The sequence below is a fragment of the Cucumis melo genome, chromosome 12 (genome assembly GCF_025177605.1).
Source record: "Cucumis melo cultivar AY chromosome 12, USDA_Cmelo_AY_1.0, whole genome shotgun sequence".
Classification (NCBI taxonomy): domain Eukaryota; kingdom Viridiplantae; phylum Streptophyta; class Magnoliopsida; order Cucurbitales; family Cucurbitaceae; genus Cucumis; species Cucumis melo.
The window spans coordinates 1,870,816-1,893,006 of record NC_066868.1 but is presented as its reverse complement, the minus strand read 5'-3'; the positions used below and the strand labels follow the sequence as shown (position 1 = coordinate 1,893,006).

At 34.0% G+C, this 22,191-nt stretch overlaps 2 protein-coding genes across 2 annotated transcripts; one reads left to right on the top strand and one right to left on the bottom strand.

The window, feature by feature from the left end:
• The first annotated feature begins 13,247 nt into the window (after window positions 1-13,247).
• On the top strand, window positions 13,248-15,658 carry LOC103497132 (pentatricopeptide repeat-containing protein At3g46790, chloroplastic). Its single transcript, XM_008459223.3, has one exon. It carries the CDS (start codon window positions 13,479-13,481, stop codon window positions 15,438-15,440), a length of 1,962 nt encoding a protein of 653 aa, XP_008457445.2. The 5' UTR covers window positions 13,248-13,478; the 3' UTR covers window positions 15,441-15,658.
• A 4,310-nt stretch (window positions 15,659-19,968) lies between these two features.
• Window positions 19,969-21,752, bottom strand: LOC107991537 (uncharacterized). The gene is made up of 3 exons (XM_017046612.2): window positions 21,215-21,752; window positions 20,619-21,062; window positions 19,969-20,471 (listed from the first exon to the last, which is right to left on the bottom strand). The coding sequence occupies exons 1-3, from the start codon at window positions 21,750-21,752 to the stop codon at window positions 19,969-19,971; spliced, it is 1,485 nt and encodes a 494-aa protein (XP_016902101.2).
• Between the last annotated feature and the right edge of the window lie 439 nt (window positions 21,753-22,191).

Genomic DNA, 22,191 nt, shown 5'->3' with positions numbered 1-22,191 from the left:
ACATGGAAATGACCAAACCAACGACCAAAATTAGGAAAACTTGAATCTTTCAACATTTTGTTCAATTTAAAATTGCTACAAGGGTTACACAATAAGAATTGTTGTGATATACCTAACGCCATGGTATGTAAGTTGTGCATCAGCATAACGTAACAAAAAATGAAGAGTTTTAGGACAATTTAAGTGTGAATGGACAAAAATGCCTTTAATTAAATTTCTCTCTCTTTTCCTTTCCCTCTTCCACGTTCGCTTTCCCTTCTCTTTTCTTTCGCGTAGAACACCTGAAGCTACTTCGACCATTCGTCGCTTGCCCTTCGTCGGTCGTCCAGTGCATTTCGTCGCTCCTCTTCGAACCATTCAATCAACTTCGAGCGTTTTCTCTTATTTCGGTGAGTTTCATCTCTAACCCATTTTCAATTTATTTGTTATAAATGTTTGGTTGGGGTATTTGTTGCTAGTTTCATCTGTAAATGTCTGGTTTTTGGAATGAACTTATTTGCTGTAAATTAGTTTAGTCAAAGTTTGGTTTAGGTTGTTAGAAAGTTTAATGGGTAGTGAAAAATGAATTGAACTAGAGAATTTAGTTGGATCGAATAGAGGGGGAGTAAGTAATAGGAATAGAAGGAATATAGTTTTTTTTTTTTTTTTTTTTTTTTTTTTTTAATCTCGCACGTTCCAAACATTCACTATTTATTTCAAAATGAAATTGGTACACCTCCTAATCAATTTAGAGCTATTCTTTGCATATTTAGTAAGTCTCTTAGGCCATCATGCTTTATGTCGCATGCATCTCGCACGTTTCAAACTTTCACTATTTATTTCAAAATGAAATTGGTACACCTCCTAATCCATTTAGAGCTATTCTTTGCATGTTTAGTAAGTCTCTTAGGCCATCATGTTTTATCTCGCACGTATCTCGCACTCATCTCGCATGTTCCAAACTTTCATTATTTATTTCAAAATCAAATTGGTACACCTCCTAATCCATTTAGAGCTATTCTTTGCATGTTTAGTAAGTCTTTTAAGCCATCATGCTTTATCTCGCACGTATCTCGCACGCATCTTGCACGTTCCAAACTTTCACTATTTATTTCAAAATGAAATTGGTACACCTCCTAATCGATTTAGAGCTATTCTTTGCATGTTTAGTAAGTCTCTTAGGCCATCATGCTTTATCTCGCATGCATCTCGCACGTTTCAAACTTTTACTATTTATTTCAAAATCAAATTTGTACACCCCTAATCCATTTAGAGCTATTCTTTGCATGTTTAGTAAGTCTCTTAGGCCCTCATGCTTTATCTCGCACGTATCTCGTACACATCTCGCAGTTATTTTTGTTATTTCTTTACATCTCACATGCATCTCGTAGGTTCTTAAGTTCAAATCAATTTTTGCAGGAACTAAAAAACTTAAGGTAGTTTAAGGATGACACATGTTCGGATTTTAGTGTGTTACGGTGGTGCATGGGATGATGGACGAAGAAAATATGAAGGAGGAGTGTTAAAAGGCATTGTTGTCAGTAAAGAAATAACACACAAAGATTTATAGGATGAATTATATGACCTTGCAGAAGTTGACTCTACAAAGTTCGACATAAAGATAAGATGTATATATGAGATAAAAGGGGAAAAGGAAGCTCCTTCATTTGAGTTAAGCAATGACCGTGATTTGAAGTTTAATATTCTTAGTGAAAATCCATTGGAGCTGCCTCTATACCTATCATTTGAGCCTACAAGCAATCGAAGCAAGAAAGTGTTACACAAAAATTACAATTCAGTATCTGGGAGCAACCAAGTTCAAATTTTAAACCCTCATCCTCCAATTGGAATGGATACATTACATGACAATGAAGTTGATATTGGTGAAGTTCAGTTGGCTTGTGTGATAACATGATAGGGACCAATTCAGCTATATGAGAATCATATGAGTCATATCATTCAAAAGATGATACTTTTACATGGGAGTCAATTGAGATGCACAATGAATTGTTTGACATCCCACAACAAAGAGATGTTCGTACAAAAGATTGCAAAGGAAAAGGTAAAGTTGACTACAGCTCTTCTAGTCGGAAGTTGAAGACAAAAGGAAGTGGTTGGTCCGAAGAAAGCTCTACAGGTGAGGAGTTGGATGTAGGACAAATATTTTTTTGCAAGAGAGATTTGTCAATGAGATTAAGTGTGTTGGCAATGAAATTTTTTTTTCAGTTTGTAGCAAAAAAGTCTACAAAAGAGGTTCTTTTTGTTAGATGCATCGACAACAAGTGTGGTTGGAGATTGCGAGCGGTTAGACTAAAGGATTCAAATATATTTAAGATTAAAAAGTATGTCAAAGTTCATTCATGTTCTCTTGAGTTTTTGAATTGTGACCATAGGCAAGCAAAATCTTGGGTTGTTGGAGAATTAATAAAATCCAAATTCAAGGGAGTCGGTTGCCTATACAAACCGTGTGATATCATAGAAGACATGAGGCAAGACTATGACATAAATATGAGTTATGAAAAAGCATGGCGTGCCAGAGAAAATGCATATGAACGAGTGCGAGGGTCTCCTGAAGAGTCATATAATCTTTTGCGTAGATATGGTGAAGCACTCAAATTTACAAATCTAGTTACAATATTTTACATGGAACTCGAAGATGAGCGTTTCTTTAAATATCTTTTTATGGCTGTTGGTCCATGTGTAAGAGGATTCTTAAATTGCATTAGATCGGTCATAGTCATGGATGGAACATTTCTTAAGAACAAATATCGGGGTCAGTTGATAGTGGCCGTTTGCTTAGATGGTAACAATCAGATTTATCCTCTAGCATTTGGAGTAGTTGATAGAGAAACAGATGACTCAATACAGTGGTTCTTAGAAAAATTGAAAGGTGCAATAGGGGAGGTGCCTAATCTAGGCTTCGTGACAAATCGAAAAACATGCTTCTCCAACGGTATTTCATCAGTTTTCCCCTCTGCATTCCACGACCTTTGTGTCCAACATTTGACTCGAAATTTGCATGATAAATATAAGAATGACACTGTTGCTACTTTGTTTTACAATGCATTGAGAACATATCATGAATCAACATTTTTAGAAGCATGGAGACATCTTCTTGCATTTCCTAATGGTTCAGGAGAATATTTAAATGATGTTGGAATAACACGGTGGTCTCGTGTTCACTGCCCAGGAAGACAATATAACATGATGACAACAAATATAGCAGTCCATGAATTCTATACTGAAAGAACTTAGAGATTTGCCTATTGCTTCATTCCTTGAACATGTTTGATCTTTACTACAACGTTGGTTTTGGGAGCGTCGAGAAGAATGCATTAAAGTGACGTCTACATTGACCAAATGAGCAGAGTTAGTTATTCAAAAGAAACAAGAACGAGCTTTGACAATGAAGGTCAACCCAATTGACTGTTACCAATTTCATGTCAAAGATTTAGATAAGGAGAAGGTCGTAAATCTTAAGACTAAAGAATGCACTTGTAAGGAGTTTTAAGCTGAGCAACTACCATGCTCACATGCTGCAGCACGGGATCGCAATATAAATGTTTATAGTTTATGTGCTAATTATTACACTAATGAATGTTTGTTGGCTGCATATGCGGAGGTCGTCTACCCAATTGGGAATCAGTCAGATTGGAAGACAAGCGAAGACTATGTACATATGACTGTTTTACCTCCGAAAGTAGTCAAAAGAGTTGGTCGACCGAAGAAAAAGAGGATTCCGAGTGTTGGTAAAGCTCCGAAATTGTATAAGTGTGGTCGGTGTAAACAAATAGGTCACAACAGATTAACGTGTACCAATCCAATTTCATATACCGAGAAGTCGAGCATACAAGATTAGAAATTTCTCTACCAATGTACTAATTATTACACTAATTAATGAATGTTTGTTAATGATGTGTTTTCTTAATGATGTGTTCTAACATTCTTACTTTATGTGCTTACAGATAGATGAAGAAGACGAAAATAACAACTGACTTATTCATTTAGGAACAAAAAAAACTGGTTTCACGATCGTTTAAAAATAACTAAACAATCGTTTAAAAACAACCAAACCATCGTATAAAAACAACCAAACGATCGTTTGAAAACAACTAAACGATCGGTTAAAAAAACTAAACGATCGTTTAACGTAACTAAACGATCGTTTAAAATAACTAAACGATTGTTTAAAATAATGAAACGATTGTTTAATTTTATTAAATGATCGTTTTTATATTTCACACGACTGTTCGTTTAGTTTGTAATTCTTTAATTTATATATTTTTTAATTATTTGCTACACAGTTGCTTTCATGATCGTATATACATATATAAAAGATCGTTTTGAAATAATTACACGATTGTTTAAAAACAACCAAACGATCGTTTGTTTGAAAACAACTAAACGATCGGTTATAAAAAACTAAACGATCGTTTATCTTAACTAAACGATCGTTTAAAACAACGAAACACAACCGCGATTCAGCATTTTAAAAAAAGTATGCGAATTTACAATATTGCCCCTTTGGTAAAAACAACCAATATATACGTTCCGCCTTCTTCATTTTCCGTCACTTTGCAATACACAACCGCACTGATCACTCAGTCCATTTTTCTCTGAGACCGTTTTTGTCTCAGTCCATTTTTTTCTTCAACGTCAAAAGGTATTTTCTTGAACTTTTCCTACTATAACGTTACACTTTTCCTTTCTTTATATTTTAAACGTTTCGACTTCTGTCTTGAAAAACTATCGTTCTATTCTTAAATTCTTATTGTCAAGCGTTTAGGGTTTCAGATTCGTTTAAACTATATTCTTTAGATTGTTAAATTTATTACTTGTCGATTAACTCTATTTTCAGGATGGTTGTACCTAGCGACAAGTATTTTCCTGCCACTGTCGATCTCAAGATCGACAGTCTTATTAAGGATAAACTGACCAAGGAACAACTGCAAATGTTCGAAAAAATAATTTTTGGTTTATTGCTGAATGTCAACATGGTCTTCAACAGCCAGTTGATCCATCATTTCTTGCTGAGGCAGATACCTGAAGACGGTAACGTAGATGGAATTTGTTTCTCAATTTTGGGGAAGAACGTCCGTTTCACCCAAAAGGAATTCAACATCATAACTGGATTGTGGCCAACAAACACAACATTGGAGAAAGATTGTGATAACAAAGGCCTACAAAGCCTTTTATTTGGATCTGAAAATAAAAAACTAATAACATGCTTGAAAATTGAGGAAATTTTCAAGAATTTTGAGTTTACAAATGATGGCGATGCTGTGAAGGTCGCCTTGGCTGTCTTTATAGAAATTGTGATGGTCGGAAAGGATAAGAAAACACAGTTTGACATGGATATTTTAGGAAGAGTTGATGATGAAAAAGCATTTAAAAACTTCGATTGGTCAACTTTCTTCTATACTCGTTTGCTCAAAAGTTTAAAGACAAGTCTACGAGGGAAAAAAGAAGCATACGAGCTAAAGAAGACAACAAGTTCCAAAGCAGTGGCATACTACAACATCAAAGGCTACGTGCTTGCTTTTCAGGTGATTTTTATTTGTTTATACACTTTAATTAAATGCAAATTGAACATCAAAGTTTAACATATTTGTTTAAATGTTGTAGGTGTGAGCTTATGAAGTACTCTCAACTGCAAGTGAGCACCTGGCTACAAAAAAACAGTAAGGGATTAATCCCTAGGATATTGAGATGGAATTGTACACAAGCTCCATCTTACAAAATGCTGCAGAAGAACATATTTGACAACGAAAATGTAAGTAAAACTTGTCAGCGATCGTTTAATACAATTACACGATCGTTTAATTCGATTACAATGCAGACTGTTGTTAGACCTAAACTGAAGCTATCAACCCAAGAGAAGGCTTTCATGGAGAGTCGAATTCGAGGGGATGATAACATGCAAATGGAGGACGATGAATCCGTTCGAGATATTAACAACAATGATACCAATACTCCTGATCATACAATGAACAACAAATCATTGGAGCAATCAGACTCATCTCCACAACTGTCGCCACAAAGGGAACAAAGTCAAACAGTGGCTGACCAGTCTGAAATGCATCCAATCACCAACAAGAAATATTGCAGATCAAAGAAGTCCAATGATAAAGAACAACAAAGTCATTCAAAATCCTACAAGAAATTGAAGAAGGAAATAAAAGATGTTCGTAAGGATTTATCCACACTTACTTCTATAGTCTGTAGGATGGATGACACAATCAGAGAGCAGTCATTGGAGTTGTCTGAAATGAAGCAGATGCTCGAGAGGTTGGTCCAGGTTAAATTTGTTTTCAAAATACATTATATACACGGTCGTTTATCAAAGTTACACGATCGTTTATCAAAGTTACATGATCGTTTATCAAAGTTACACGATCGTTTATCAAAGTTACGCGATCGTTTACTTTTATATACACGATCATTTAACAATACATTATTTTTTAATTTTTATGTTCGTTTTTATTTGTTTATTAGAAACAAAATGAAAATCAAGGGAATGATCATACTCATCAGAATGACAATGATGATCAGAATAAAGAAGATATGATCACCAGTGACCAAGCATATGTTGAAGAACAACATACTGAACATCAAGAGGAAACCCAAAGGTTAACATTTCATTCATTGTTTACTGCTTTATAATGTTGAAAATTGCTTACATTCTAAATAAGTAACAATTGTATTTTTTCTCATTTTGTTTAGGGAACATCAACAGGAATCTGGTAGTGATATAAGCATAGACGGCATGGATGCAAACTTGTTAATGACTATAAGAGATATATCAGATAATCTAAATGCTAAAAGTTAGAAAGAAAAAGACCTGCCAGAAATGATTACTACCGTTCCACTTGTGAGCCAACCTTTTGCACTTTGTGAAATGGCTCCATTGGATCAAACTGTACAAATTCATGAAGTGCCACCATCAATTTCAATTGTAAATGAAGAATCTCAACTGGTATGCATACACAACAAATTTATAGTCCTTTGAATTAATAGTTTGTTACTTGTCTAATATCATACATTGCAGGAAACAACAAAACAAGAAGTTGAGATTCAAAAAAATGATGAAGCAGTTACTTTGGTTGAAAAAGAACCAGTAACTGTGCCTGATAAAGATGAACAACAAAAAACCAATAAAGAGAAGAAATCTATGTAAAATAGCAAATAAAAAGGTGTCTGATGAAGATGAACAAGTTAATCCACCCACAACATCTACTAAGATCATATCAGAACCTACAATACCTGTCCCAGATGTCGAAATCAGAGATGTAAATAGATATAATCCCGTGTGGTAAGTGGATCCAAAATTATGGAAGACATAATTATAATGGAAAAGATCAAGAAAAACAACTAATGAAGAAAGGAAAGTAGTCTCCACAACTAGAAAGAAAAAATTTTTCAAACAGCTTGAAGAAAACACATGGGTAGTTGGAGACGTAAGTACTCTTTCCAAATTTCATTTTATATGTAAAGGATCACTCGTATTTTTCTAAACGATCCCTTCTATTAACTAAACGATCGCTTCTATTAGCTAAACGATCGTTTATATATATTACACGATCGCTTAGTAAGTAAACGATCACATGTACATTTCTTAAACGATCGCTTATACTCTCCTTTCATTCACTAAACGATCGTTTAATTTTCTTTGTAGACCATGGATTTGCTATTATCCCACTTGCAGAAGAAAATATTGAATCTCAAGCAACTTTGCAAGCGTACTTTTAGAGTATTAGATTTCGCGCTTATAGTAAGTTGTTATTCTTTAATTTTTTTTTTGTATAGAAGTTAAACTGGATCATTATATTCTGACTAAATTTTTTTACTTGTTCTTCAAGACAGGAATCAATAAACCAGACTGCATTATTTGGAAACATATTTTCGATACTCATCTGGTGACACCAGAGAATAAAAAAGCTGAATGGACAAACACAACAACACACTTAAATATATGGGCAGAAGAAGATTTGGAATACTATTTCAACACAGCTGTTGGTGATTTTGAACAAAAACCAGGGTGGGAGATGTCAACTACGTGATTGGCTGCATCAACATAAAAGAACATTGGTTGGCTATTGCATCTGATATGAGAAAATGCAAGATCTATGTGTTCGACTCAATGCCAAATTATGTTGAGCAGAAACTTGTTGATCAAGCTCTTCAAATGCTCGCACGATGCATCGCCTCACTCGAAATTGCAATTGGAGTGAACCTCCATTCGGAACGATTCACATATAGTCCTTGGCCAGTACGCAGATCGAAGACCACATTACAGAAAGGGCGTTCACTGGATTGTGGCATTTTCTGTTCTAAATTTATTGAATGCCTTGTAACTGAAGCTGACCTTGGTTGTCTAACTGTGTCAAACATGAAACTGTTTAGACAACAGTATGTACTGGAACTTTAGGCGAATAAATACTTTTGGTAAATAAATATATATTTGGTTCTTGTACTTTTGAGTTAATATTTGTATTTGTTTAGATACATATCACAAAACATTGGTGTAGAGAAATACTCATCGCGCACATATCTTTAAGCGATCGTTTAGTAAAGTCTAAACGATCTTCTTAGTAAACATAAAAATATTAAGCGATCGTTTATAGAAACCACACTGATATCTAAAAGAATATTAAGCGATTTCTTAAACGTTCAGGTGAAGAATATTAAGCGATCGTTTATATGTATCACACTAATGTAAAAGATCGTGCACATATCTTTAAGCGATCGTTTAGTAAAGTCTAAACGATCTTCTTAAAATCATAAAAACTATTAAGCGATCATTTACCTACAAGTAGTTTTGCGACATAGAGAATAATCGATACTTGTGATTTATGTACATATTTCGCAACATATATGATATATAACTACTAATTGAAATGTCAATTGATACTTGTGATTTATGTACATATTTCAATACATAGGAGTGTTGGTCCATAATTGAAATGCCAATTGTTTTATGAAGTACGACATGTTTTCTTGACATAATGTATCTAAATCAACACTAGCAGCTATGTACTCAAAATACTTAATGGTGAATACGCCACAATCACTATTATTTCGTTGTAGTGGAATTGAGTCGACAATGACAACTGGCCAAGGTTTCTTGTATGTCGATGATCCACCTCTCCTAGCAAAGCATCCAGTACTATCTAACAAATTTGGCACCAACTCTCAAATGAGCAGTAATATGTTTCTCATCTCTTCGGCAGTTGTAAGTGACGAAAGCGAATGCCATACCTTGGCTTGACAACTTACCAAATCCAAGCATAATAGAACCCAATGGTTGACATGGACATTGAATGGAGAGTAAACGTAATCAACACTTGTCCAAGGATCTTGGAAGTCCTCTTTTGACCCGACAACATAGTCAACCAACCTATACTCTTTCTTCCAGTCAAATGGGCGATTCTCTTTAATACATTCTTTGTATTGGGGCCACTTCACAACTAAAATGCGCTGCAAAGAAAAACATACAAACGCAAATATCAGACCGAAAGACAAATATCAAACGCAAATACATGCATAAAGTAACGTGACGATTCCAAACCATAAAGATTGTGTCTACAGTTGTGAAGTTTTGAGCAGAAGGTATGCCGGCTGCCTTAATCTTGAAGCGAATGAAAAGAAAAAGTGCATCCAAATGCTAATAGAAATAAGAGTAAGCACTAAATGTATAGAACCATAACAATAAAAGAATTATAATGGCATAAATAATAAGATAATCCCATACCTCACTCGCCAACCACCGGCGACACGTAAACAAGTCTCTGAAAAATATCTTCGATCTTTTTCCATTAAAGGTTTCACGCACCTCATCGTCTGTATGCTTATCTGTAATCCAACTTGAAGTCTATCTAAATCGACGTCAAGTATATTGTGCATGGGATCATAAACAATTGGTTCACACTGAGAGGTAGTGGTGGTTGATGTCATAGACCGTTTAGGTAGTGTTGTGAATGGGGTTGATAGGTAAACACTTGCACGCTTCCTACGGGCGGGCCGAACGTGTGGTCGTTGAACGTGTGGTCCTCCTTTGCCATCCTCAACGAATTAGGGGCACCGCCTGTGTCAACATCTTTTGTCTTAGCATTATCCACTTCTTCATTTTCTAGTGTATGATCTACTGAGCCGTCAAACCCCTTGCAGTCTCCTTCGTCACCCTATGGAACCTCAAAATGAATTAGTGTGGATAACAATAGAAAGTAAACATCAAGATTAGTGAGAACATGCAACTTAACGTATGAGTAATTACCAAATATAAAACAACTAACGTCAATACAATTAACAGTTTGATTCCTAACCTTTTTTCGAAGTCCAATGTGCTTCAATATGGTTGACATCATGCCCTTCAATTCGTCAATATCTCATTTTATACTAGTAAGTTGCCCTTCAACAATCGCTACTCGATCTTAGAGATTCCGAATAGCCTTTTTCATCTTAGACTTCGACTTCTGTTTCTTACTCTTTTTGAAGTCATCTTCATCATTAACAACTTCTCTTCCTCTTTTTGAACCACCATTCTTTGACTGAACAATGGTAGATGAGCGGAGGTTTTCAAAAAGTTCACCTGAAGCAATTTTCAACTGCTCCTCTTCAGGTGTCATCTCAATGACCGCTTTAATTATCAACTACAAAAAGAAAAAGGCAAATGTATTTAGGACAAAGAAATAAGCACTAAATCATGCGATCCTTAAGTTAGTTACTATTGCTTGTTACTTACCATTGGCGAGTCAAACATCTGGCTTATAGTTTGGGACTTTGGTGATTGTTGACACACCCACCTCAGCATTCGTGATATAGCATCATCGTTCACTTTATCTACACCACATCCAATGATGGTTGGTATAGAGTCATATGCCCAAACCTATTCCACATTTGACAAATAAGTTTAGGAAGTGCCACAAGATATATATAGATATATAAAAAAGTGGTTTCACAATCGTTTAAATATAACTAAACGATCGTTTAAAAACAACTAAATGATCCTTTAAAAACAACTAAACGATCGTTTTTAAACAACTAAACGATCGTTTTTAAACAACTAAACGATCGTTTTTAAACAACTAAACGATCGTTTAAAAACAACTAAACGATCGTTTAATTTTAAATGTATGCATAAGTTTTGAAGTAAGAAGTAAGAAGTCACATACCTGTAATGCATGCAGAAATCCATTGATAGTACATTTTTTGTCTGTGTTGATTTCTTCTTTCCCTTGACATATTGCTTGTCCTAGACTCTTTTCAAGGCACTTAGCGTGCGTCCAAAAACAATCCCTCCCCAATTATAATTATTAAATGTATTCCAATCATCAACAATCTTGAAAAGACCAATGTCGACTTTGGTTCGTCTATCTTTTCCTAACAAAGATAGCTCTATAAAGTAGACTAAAGCTAATTTCACAATATCATCGTCATCACCCTCGTATTCTAAAAATATATCCTCTAAGTCGTTTACATAAATACACTCCTTGTCTTTGAAAAACTTCTCCAATAATCTACTATTCCCAACCAACTGAATAGACTCCTCTTTAGGACCCCATAGACCCGTTATGATGTTAAACTCTCTCCTACTGAAAATACAAACAACGCCCCCTAGTAAGAAACTTATATAATCCTTTCCTTCATCTTCCACCTCCCTTAACAATAAGTTGTGGATGAGTGGCCCATTAAAGACAATATTTAAGTCCAAAAAGTGCCCAAACTTTGTTTTCCTAAATAAGGCTAATTGATCGAGTTTTAGTTTGGCCTTAATATTATGTGTTGTCTTTTCTAAATGAGACAAACAACTTACTAAGGCATAGAAATGATGGGAAGAATTAATCTTGTATAAGGGTCCGTCGGTCGATGTCGATGTCGATGTCATAATTGAAGCCCCGAACAAAAAGGAACAAATTCAGAGTTAAAGAAGGGATCCAAAGAAAAAGGAGCAAAATGCCAACTATATTTAACTTCAATTCATTTCACTACCCATTTAACTTTCTAAGAACCTAAACCAAAGTTTGACTAAACTAATTTCCAGCAAATAAGTCGATTCCAAAAAAGCCTAAACCAGACGGATGAAACTCACAACAAATACCTAAATCAAACATTTACAGCAAATATATTGAAAATGGGTTATAGATATAACTCACTGAAATAAAAGAAAACGCTCAAAGTTGATTGAATGGTTCGGAAAGGAGAAGCGACGAAATACACTGGAGGACCGACGAACAGTTGGAGTATCTTTGAAGAACAAAGCGAAAAATTTCAAAAGCCAACAAAAGGAGATTTTTTTTTTACTTCAGGTGTTCTACGCGAAAGAGAAGGGAAAGCGAACGTGGGAAAAGGGAAAGGAAAAGAGGGAGAGAAATTTAATAAAGGGCATTTTTGTCCATTCATACCTAAATTGTCCTAAAACTCCTTATTTTGAAAAGTTATCCCAAAAGTCATTTAATCCTCCTTTTTTAACCTATTTTGACAATTTCCCAAAAAAAAGTGATCCGTACAAGTGGCTTTTATTTGGAGGCTCAATTAAAAAATGATCCAGTTCTTAATTTTCGAGAGGAAATAAAAAGTGATCTCCTACTTATGAATTTACTAATTTGTCACTTAAAACCATCATGCAATTGATCTTTGATGCTCTATGTTATATACTAGAGACTCATTCTTTAATGTTTAATGCTCAATACATGATGTTTTATTTATGTTATATATGTTTACCACTTGATGCTTGATTAGAAACAAGGAAAAAAGAAAGAAAAAGAGAGAGTAGAAACGCTAAAGAAAATGAAAGGTTAATTTTTATAAATGTAACAAAATACTAAACTATTTACGGACGTGTAACAAAGTTTTACGAAGTTAATCATTTTTTTTAAATATTTCAGGTTTGCCCTTCCGTCATTCTTTTCCTCGACTGTTGCGATTTCTTTCATCATTTTTTTTTCTACGATTTCTTTCTATCATCTTTTTTCTTTTTCTATTCTTTTACGTGCGCGTGGTTGACATGATATTTTTAGTATTTTCTACGATAAACTTGTTGTGAGTTTTTTCTGTTTTCAAAATTATTCTTAAATATTTTTCCGCTTTATTTTTACAAGAAGAAGAAAGGAAGAGAAAAGAACGAAGAAAAAAGTTGCAAAACAAAGAAAAGTGAAGAAGAAAGCATAGATAATTTTAGTGTCATAAACAAAAATACTATTTGTATTGGTTTTTAAAAAAGTACATATTTTTCATTTCTACCTTTTATTTCAGTACCCAAGTCTCACACAAAACTAATATCTTGCTTAAGTAACGCTCACAATTTACGAAGAAATATCACATTTTCGTAAAATTGAAATATTTTGATAAGGTCGAAGTCTTGAGAGCGTCGTCTCAATCAGTCTCAGATATTTCACTGATTGATCCTTAAAGATCACAGAGCTTTTATTCAAATTCGCTCATGGGATGATTGGAATTTCAAAGCCTTTCACCGGAACATAATTCACTTGAATCCTTCTGTTATGTGGGCGCTTCGGACTCCCCATTCTACCCAATACCCACCTTCCTCTCGACGCCATTCCTCCGCTCATTCCACTTCAAAACTCTCCGTTTGCTCCTTCTCCTTAAACCCTTCAACCTCCGCAAATTCAAATAAGGATCAGTTGATTCAATCTCTGTGTAAAGAGGGCAATCTCAAACAAGCCCTTGTGCTCCTCTCCCATGAACCCAATCCTACCCAGCAAACCTGCGAGCTTCTAATCCTCTCTGCCGCTCGCCGGAAGTCTCTTTCCGATGCCCTTGACGTCCATCAGCATCTCGTCGATGGGGGTTTTGACCAAGATCCTTTTTTGGCCACCAAGCTTATCAATATGTTTTCCGAATTGGACTCTGTCGACAATGCGCGCAAGGTGTTTGACAAAACGCGTAAGAGAACTATATATGTTTGGAATGCGTTGTTTAGAGCTCTTGCGTTGGCGGGTCATGGAAACGACGTATTGGAATTATATCCCCGGATGGATATGATGGGAGTTCCTTGTGATAGGTTTACTTATACTTATTTGCTCAAAGCTTGTGTTGCTTCAGATTGTTTGGTTTCGTTTCTCCAGAAGGGTAAAGAGATTCATGCGCATATTTTGAGACATGGGTGTGGAGCTCATGTTCATGTAATGACTACTCTGGTGGATATGTACGCAAGGTTTGGGTGTGTTTCTTATGCCAGTGCAGTGTTTGATGAAATGCCTGTGAAAAATGTGGTTTCTTGGAGTGCTATGATTGCATGCTATGCAAAGAATGGGAAGCCATACGAAGCTTTGGAACTCTTTCGTGATATGATGCTCAATACCCACGATTTAGTGCCGAATTCCGTGACGATGGTCAGTGTACTCCAAGCTTGTGCTGCTTTTGCTGCTTTGGAGCAAGGGAAGCTTATCCACGCTTACATTCTTAGGAGGGGTCTGGATTCAATCTTGCCAGTTATAAGTGCTCTTGTGACCATGTATGCAAGATGTGGTAAGCTTGAGTTAGGCCAAGTAATTTTTGACCGAATACATAAGAAAGATGTTATCTTATGGAATTCCTTGTTTTCAAGTTATGGACTGCATGGATATGGAAGAAAAGCAATTGAAATTTTTGAAGAGATGATTGATAATGGAATCTCACCTAGTTACATATCATTTGTAAGTGTTTTGGGTGCTTGTAGCCATGCTGGGCTTGTTGAAGAGGGGAAGAAGTTGTTTGAATCCATGGTAAAAGAACATGGTATACAGCCTAGTGTAGAGCACTATGCTTGTATGGTTGATCTTCTTGGCCGTGCCAACCGGTTGGATGAAGCAGCCAAGATTATAGAAGATCTGCGTATTGAACCAGGGCCCAAAGTATGGGGTTCTCTTCTTGGTGCCTGTAGGATTCATTGCCATGTTGAGCTTGCTGAACGAGCAAGCAAACGGCTTTTCGAGCTTGAGCCTACGAATGCCGGGAATTATGTACTTCTGGCTGATATTTATGCAGAAGCTGAAATGTGGGATGAGGTAAAGAGAGTGAGAAAACTTCTTAATTCTCGTGAATTACAAAAGGTCCCTGGTAGAAGTTGGATCGAAGTACGAAGGAAGATCTATTCATTTACATCTGTTGATGAGTTTAACCCACAGGGAGAGCAACTTCATGCCCTGTTAGTGAATTTGTCAAATGAGATGAAGCAAAGAGGTTATGTCCCACAAACAAAACTGGTTCTGTATGACCTTGATCAGGAAGAAAAGGAAAGGATTGTGTTGGGTCATAGCGAAAAACTTGCAGTTGCTTTCGGATTAATCAATACAAGCAAGGGGGACACCATAAGAATAACTAAGAACTTGAGGCTATGTGAAGACTGCCATTCTGTCACAAAATTCATTTCCAAGTTTGCCGATCGAGAGATAATGGTTCGAGATTTGAATCGTTTCCACCATTTCAAAGATGGAGTTTGCTCTTGTGGAGATTATTGGTAGTATCTATGCAATTCCTTATCTTATTCCTTTTATTTTTCTAATAAGTAATACCTTTGTGATAATAACAAGTGATCCAACAATTCGATGGGCAGCTCAGCTACATAGTTGAACACTTCCACACACCTTGAAACTTGTTTTCTTTAGGCCTATAATTTTATTCAAATGTCTTCTAGAGAAAATGAGAAAGAAGAGGCGTCTATTGCCTGTCAAATTGAAAATTCCCTTCTGCTCTTATATGGGAAAGATCAAAGCTCAAACTCCATTAAGGTATGACTTATTTAAGGTGTCGTAGTGTGGTAATTTAAAGCATCAAATAGCCTTTTAGTTGAATATTGAACTAAACCAAAAAAATCAGTGTCCGATTCCTAGGAATAGGAACGATCTTGTAACTTGCTGTTCTGAGTTCTTGAGTAATATTAGCTCTTAATGAAATAGGATGGTAGCTTTACAAATAGAGGACAGTCTCTTGGTAATGGATGAAGACACTAATCTCCTCGATTTTAGGCTATATCAGAGCGAGAAAAAAAAACCCGTCCTTATGAAATGTACATAAATATTCGGTGGTGGGTAAGAAGAGCAAGATCACGTTTGGAATTATTTTCAAGGGCTTAAAATCACTTTTTAATCACTTAAAATGTCATTTCAAATTGGCTTAAAAGATAGGAGGTTTCTTTTTGGATCATCTTTAAAACTCAAGATTTTTGTTGTCGTATCGAAAATATGATGCCAAAAGATATCAGTGAAAAAAGATGATTGTATTTAAAAATCTGAATCTAGGATTATTATTGTTATTCTATAAACTATCCTTTGATTCTATCAAGTAGTTTTAGTAGAAAGAGTGAAACTCGAGCTCGTTTCACTTTGGTGCTTTGATGTCATCATGGAAAAGAACACAACTTTTTCTTAAAAGAAAAGAATTTACGAGTAATATATTTGCTAACGTTAAAAAATAAATAGGTAACAGATAATTTGGCATGCTAGGATTTTAAGGTTAATGTTCATGATTTTCTTTTAGATAATTTTCAAGTTTAAAGATTTGTTCAAAATTGATAGTTGAGAGATCTTTTAGATATAAAGTTAGAATGTAATGGACTAAATCTACAAGAGAAATTGTCCAAAAATAAGGCACTTTATGTTTTACATTTAAAAAATAGAACACATTTTTAAAAGTCTTTAGAATGGTTCTTCTCGGGCAAGAAACCCTAGATCGGTCCCAAGATTTAATATAAACGTTTGAAATTCAAAATAGAGGCTAGTTTGTAGTTATGAAAATATCCTTACTTTAAAAAATCCTTTATCTTCAGCTTTACGAATCTAGATCCTCATTCTTGTTGTGTTTTAATTTCTTTGATATGAAAATCACTGAAGTTCATTGATTTTTGCGTGATCAAATGATTCAAACTTGTTTAGTGTATTCTCATTCTTCAATTGTAGAGGTATTCCACTTTTAATGAATTTCATTCTTTAGCCTGCATATTAAGCTCAGTTCGTTGCAAAATCTTAGAACCAAATCGAATTTATCCCACTAATTTTATACTAACATCAAGAAATCAACCCTTCCAATTGACCTCCAACATATTCCTTTTCATTCCCCTTCCATTCACCATCAAAGCCAACAAATGCATGAGGCATCTGCACATAAGTACAAAAAATTAATAAAATCAATCAAAATCTCGAGAAAAGTATGTCAATCTGAGTGTGGAATCATTCAAAACATGATCGAGATTTGAAATCCTACACTAATCTTATGGTTAATCAAAAGAAACTCAACCAATAACTTTGACCAAAAACTTTGACGAGGGAAGTTCGTTCTTGTGTTTGTGGGAGGATTTCCCCCATTGGGTCCGTCAGTCTTTTGAGACAAAATTTTCTTCTTCTCTTCTTCCCTAGTTCCATTTGTTTGTGTAATGTTAGAGAACCTAATGTATGTTGGTTTGAGATTTTTTTAAAAAAATGTAAAAATTAGGTATATCCCGATATCGCCTATCTGTGTGCATATCATTTTTATCACACAAATAAAAACAATAAAAACAATAAGGAATACATATTTCACAAAGAAAATGTAAGAAGGCAAAATGTGATCAGACAATTTACCAAGATTGAAAAAAAAAAAAAAAAAAGAAAAGAAAAAAAGATGGTGTCCAAGATGCACCTAAGTACTTTTAGAAAATAACAAAAGTTCAAGTGTTTCCTCAGATAAAGAGTAATTCATCAATAGAAATATAAAAAGTAGACCTTATTGATTACGTTTGTTGTTGTTTACATGTGTTCCTTAATAGTAGTAAATTGCAAGATTGGTCTACAAATCTATAATCAAATCACACAATCTAATTGAGAAACAAAGATGCTAAACCTGATTGTACTTGAAAATTAGGTGAGACCGACCACCTTTACCATTACAAATATTGTTTGTGGTTGCGTGAGAATTATGAATTTGTCACATAATATTTGCTAGTTATTATCTTTATTTTTACCATTACCATTATCACTTAGGGATCAAACAAGAAAGCAAAAATGTGACAAATTCGTAATTCTAAATAAATGCGATCAAGAACAATCCAATAACATTAAAAATTTAGGTTCACCACAGTTGATTTATCAATGGAATTTCATTATGTTTTGATAAAACATTACCTAAATGCTCAATTATAGTATTTTAAAAAAATTGTGAACATGTTGTTAAGGTAATTATAATAGATGACAATTTTAGAAATAATAAGTAAGTGAATAACAATGAGGGCATTCCATGGTTGATAGACATTGACAGATTTTGTTATATTTACAATTTTTTTTTAAAAATTATTATATATGTAAATATTTTTAAATATTTTTAAAGGGGTCTTTTCAAAAATATAAAAAAGCCGCAAAATATTTACACTGTATAGAACAATTCCAAAAATAGAAAAAGCTCAGAGACCCACCGTGTAAAATACCAAAAATGCCCCATCAACTATGTCGTCAACGACGCGCGCGTAATATATTTGCGATCGTTTAGATATTTAGGATTGTTTAAATTTGGCTATTGTTTGGTACACGATCGTTTAAATATGGCTACAATTTATTTTTCAATTCTATCGTTTAATTTTGTTAAACGATTGTTTAATTTAGTTACGTTTAAATTTGGTTACACGATCGTTTAGATTTGATCGTTTAGATTTGGATTTGACTATTGTTTGGTACACGATCATTTAGATATGACTACAAATTTTTTTCTTCAATTCTATCGTTAATTTTATTACACGATCGTTTAATTTGGTTACGTTTAAATTTGGTTACACTATCGTTTAGATTTGGGGACCCAAATCTAAACGATTTTTTTTCAAAACTTGGTACATGATCGTTTAGATTTGGCTAAACGATTTTTTTAAAATCCTTTTACTATATGATCATTTATTTTTTTTATACGATCATTTAGATTTGTTTACACGATCATTTAGATTTGTCTACACGATCGTTTAGATTTGGCTAAACGATTTTTTTAAATTCTTTTGCTACACGATCGTTTATTTTTTTATACGATCGTTTAGATTTGTCTACACGATCGTTTAGATTTGGCTTAATTATTTTTTAATTCTTTTGGTACACGATCGTTAATATTTGTCTACCAATGATTTATTTTTTTTACACGATTGTTTACATTTGGCTACTCCAATATGAATTATTTTTTTCAAAAAAATTTATACACGATTTTTTAGATTTGCTATTTTTTTGTACACGGTCGTTTAGATTTGGTTATCCAAATTCAAAGAAATCACAGCGAAAAAAAAGAAAAGAAGAAAGACGATGAAAATATTAAACGATGTAAAAAAGAATAAAAGAAGAAGAAAAGACATTGAAAAAAATCGCAAAATAAAAAAAAGAAGGAAGACGATGGAAAGAAATCGCAGCGAAAAAAAAGAAGAAAAGAAGAAAGATGATGGAAAGATTTAACGACGTAAAAAAGAATTGAAAAATAAGAAAGATTATGGAAAGAAATTGCAGAAAGAAAAGGAGAGAAAAAGAAGAAAGACGATGAATGAAATCACAAGAGGAAGAATATGAAAGAAATTACAAGAGGAAGAAGACGATTTGATCGCGAGAAAGAGAAAAAGATGGAAGAGAAAACTTGGAATATTTAAAAAATGGCTAACTTTATGGGCTTTGTTACACGGGCTGTAAATAGTTTTGTATTTTGTTACATATATGTAAGTTTCCCTATTTTAAATTTAATTATTGTATTTATGATTATCCCATAAAATTAATTGCAAAAGCGAGATTGGTTGGACATGTGGAAGAGATATAATCTAAATCAGAATCTAAGATTGTATATACATATGAATCTAAGATTGTATATACATATATGCCCCTCTCTTAAATTTTCTAAATTTTAAATTAGAATACACCTATTCTCAGTGTATATCTAGAAATTTTGTATAGGGGGCACTTATAATAAACACACTAAAAATGTAAAAAAAATATTAATAGCTTCAAAGATTAATTAATTTAATACGTATTACAATTGTTCTCTACGAGTTTTCATGTTTTGAAATCAATCCATGATAAGCTTATTATCTAACTTATCCAATAAATCTTTCTCAATATAAGCTATAAGACAATCATTCATCCATTGATCTCCCATTCGATTGTGCAGTTGAGTCTTCACAATATTCATAGCAGAAAATGTTCTCTCTACAGTAGCTGTTGCAACTGATAAAATCAACGCCAATGTGAGCAATCGATAAACTAATGGGTTGACCTTATCTCTTTTCGTAACGACCATTTTCACTGCAAGATTACCAATGTTTTTTAGTTCAACAAACTCTGAACGCATATCAATAATGTAATTTTGAAGTTGATCCTCAAGCATAGAGAGTTCAATAGCTGAAAAGTCTCTTGGATAAAACTGAGCAAGTCGACTAAGTTTTTGTTTATCAAAAGCAGCAAATGAATTAATCAGATTCAAACAAGCCATACAGAGAAGCAATTCAGTACTTGATTCAGTAAAACGATTATTCAACTCTTGAAGTTGCATATCAATGACAGTATAGAAGACTTTAACACGATAATGATGCAAATTTGTAATTGGTTGAGATTTTCGACTTTTTCGTCCTCAAACTAAAAACATAACATCCATTTTAAGAACTTCAATATCATGACTATTGCAGAAATAAGAAACTCTTTCCAATAATGAATCCTAACCAGATTCTCTCATTGCTTGCAGTCTACCTTTACAAATGTTGACTAAATTCATTGCATTCACAATATCCTGATATTTTCTTTGTAAGACTTGAGACAAGTCATTTGTGATTCCTAATATATTTTTCATGAGATGCATATTGAAAACAAAGTCAAATAACAAGATTGAAGTCATTAGAATCCGTGCTTCATATTTTTGTTCTGAATTTGATCCACTGTCCATAATTGTCTCAAGCACATCAACTACTGAAGAGAACATTGTAACTAAACTCGTTAAAGTGTTGTAATGTGATCCCCATCGAGTATCTCCTGGTCTTTTAATCATTATCTCTTGATTTAATCCTCTTCCACTTGATATTTCACCATTATTTAAAGCTTCAAAATTTTTCATGCTATGTTTCTCTCGTAGAATATCTCGACGTGTCGCTGATGCTCCAATAACATTCACTACATTTGTAGCAATAAAAAAAGATTGACAATTTCCACATGATTTTTTGCAGTATTTACAAGAGCTAATTGAAGTTGATGAGCAAAACAATGAATGTAAAAAGCACATTCATTTTCTTTCAAAATAAGTGCTTTCAAGCCATGAAACTCACCTTGCATATTACTTGCTCCATCATATCCTCGTCCTCGCAAATTAGCAATACTTAACCCATGTTGAGAGAAAAAACCATCAATAACTTCCTTAAGTGATAGGGCACGTGTATTATTGATATGGATGATTCCAATAAATTGTTCAATCACATGACCTTCATCCACATATCGTAATACAACTGACATCGGCTTGTTTGAAGATATATCTTTTGATTTGTCTATCAAGATAGAAAATTGTTTGTCACTCACATCTCGTATAACTAAATTAACAATTTCTGTTGCAATGCAGTTTACTATATCTTTTTGAGTATCAGGTGCAATCAATTTTAAATTATTTGGAGCATTTTTCAAAGTCGCGGCTTCAATATCCTTTGTTATGGTTGTACAACCATCGCAATAGTTCAAGAAAGTTACCTTCACTCTTTGAATCATCAGTCTCATCATGTCCCGAAATGCAAGACCTTGCCGTAATAAAAATTGAGTACAATCAATTGATGCGCCTAATCGAGTTCGATACTCAGCTCGTACTTGGTCAGACATTCTATTTAAAAAAGTTTCAATATGTTACTTTTGTTTTAAAAGAGCCTCACATTTTCTCCAAGCTTGATTGTATGCACTATTAGGACCACCAACATGAGTTTTCAATCTCTCTTTTTTCTTCCAATTGGAAAATCCTTCACTAACAAAACATTCCCCTCTTGATTCTTCACTTTTCTGGTTTGAACAAGTAGCAATATAAACAAAATGCAGCATCCTTAGAAATACTATATTCTAACCAATTGGGATATTCTTTAAACCAAGCTGGATTAAATCGTCTTGACTTTGCCCCAAACTTTTTGAATGGAAAAGTATGATTTTGAGGTTGACAAGAACCTTTTTCTAGATATGCTCTATGAATTTGATCTTGAATATTATAATTATATTCAGAAATTCTAGTTCTTAGACCAGGATCTGCAGGTAGTTCTCCTAAATTGATTTC

Bases quoted from the DNA above. Each gene is read 5' to 3' on its own strand.
- LOC103497132 (XM_008459223.3), top strand. From the start codon at position 13,479: ATGTGGGCGCTTCGGACTCCCCATTCTACCCAATACCCACCTTCCTCT.
- LOC107991537 (XM_017046612.2), bottom strand. From the start codon at position 21,752: ATGTCTGACCAAGTACGAGCTGAGTATCGAACTCGATTAGGCGCATCA. The intron at 21,063-21,214 runs GTGAGTTTCATG...CTACAAATGTAG, and splicing joins TGGAGCAAGTAATATGCAAG to TGAATGTTATTGGAGCATCA. The intron at 20,472-20,618 runs GTTAGGATTCAT...ATCGTGTTAAAG, and splicing joins GCAAGCAATGAGAGAATCTG to TCTTCTATACTGTCATTGAT.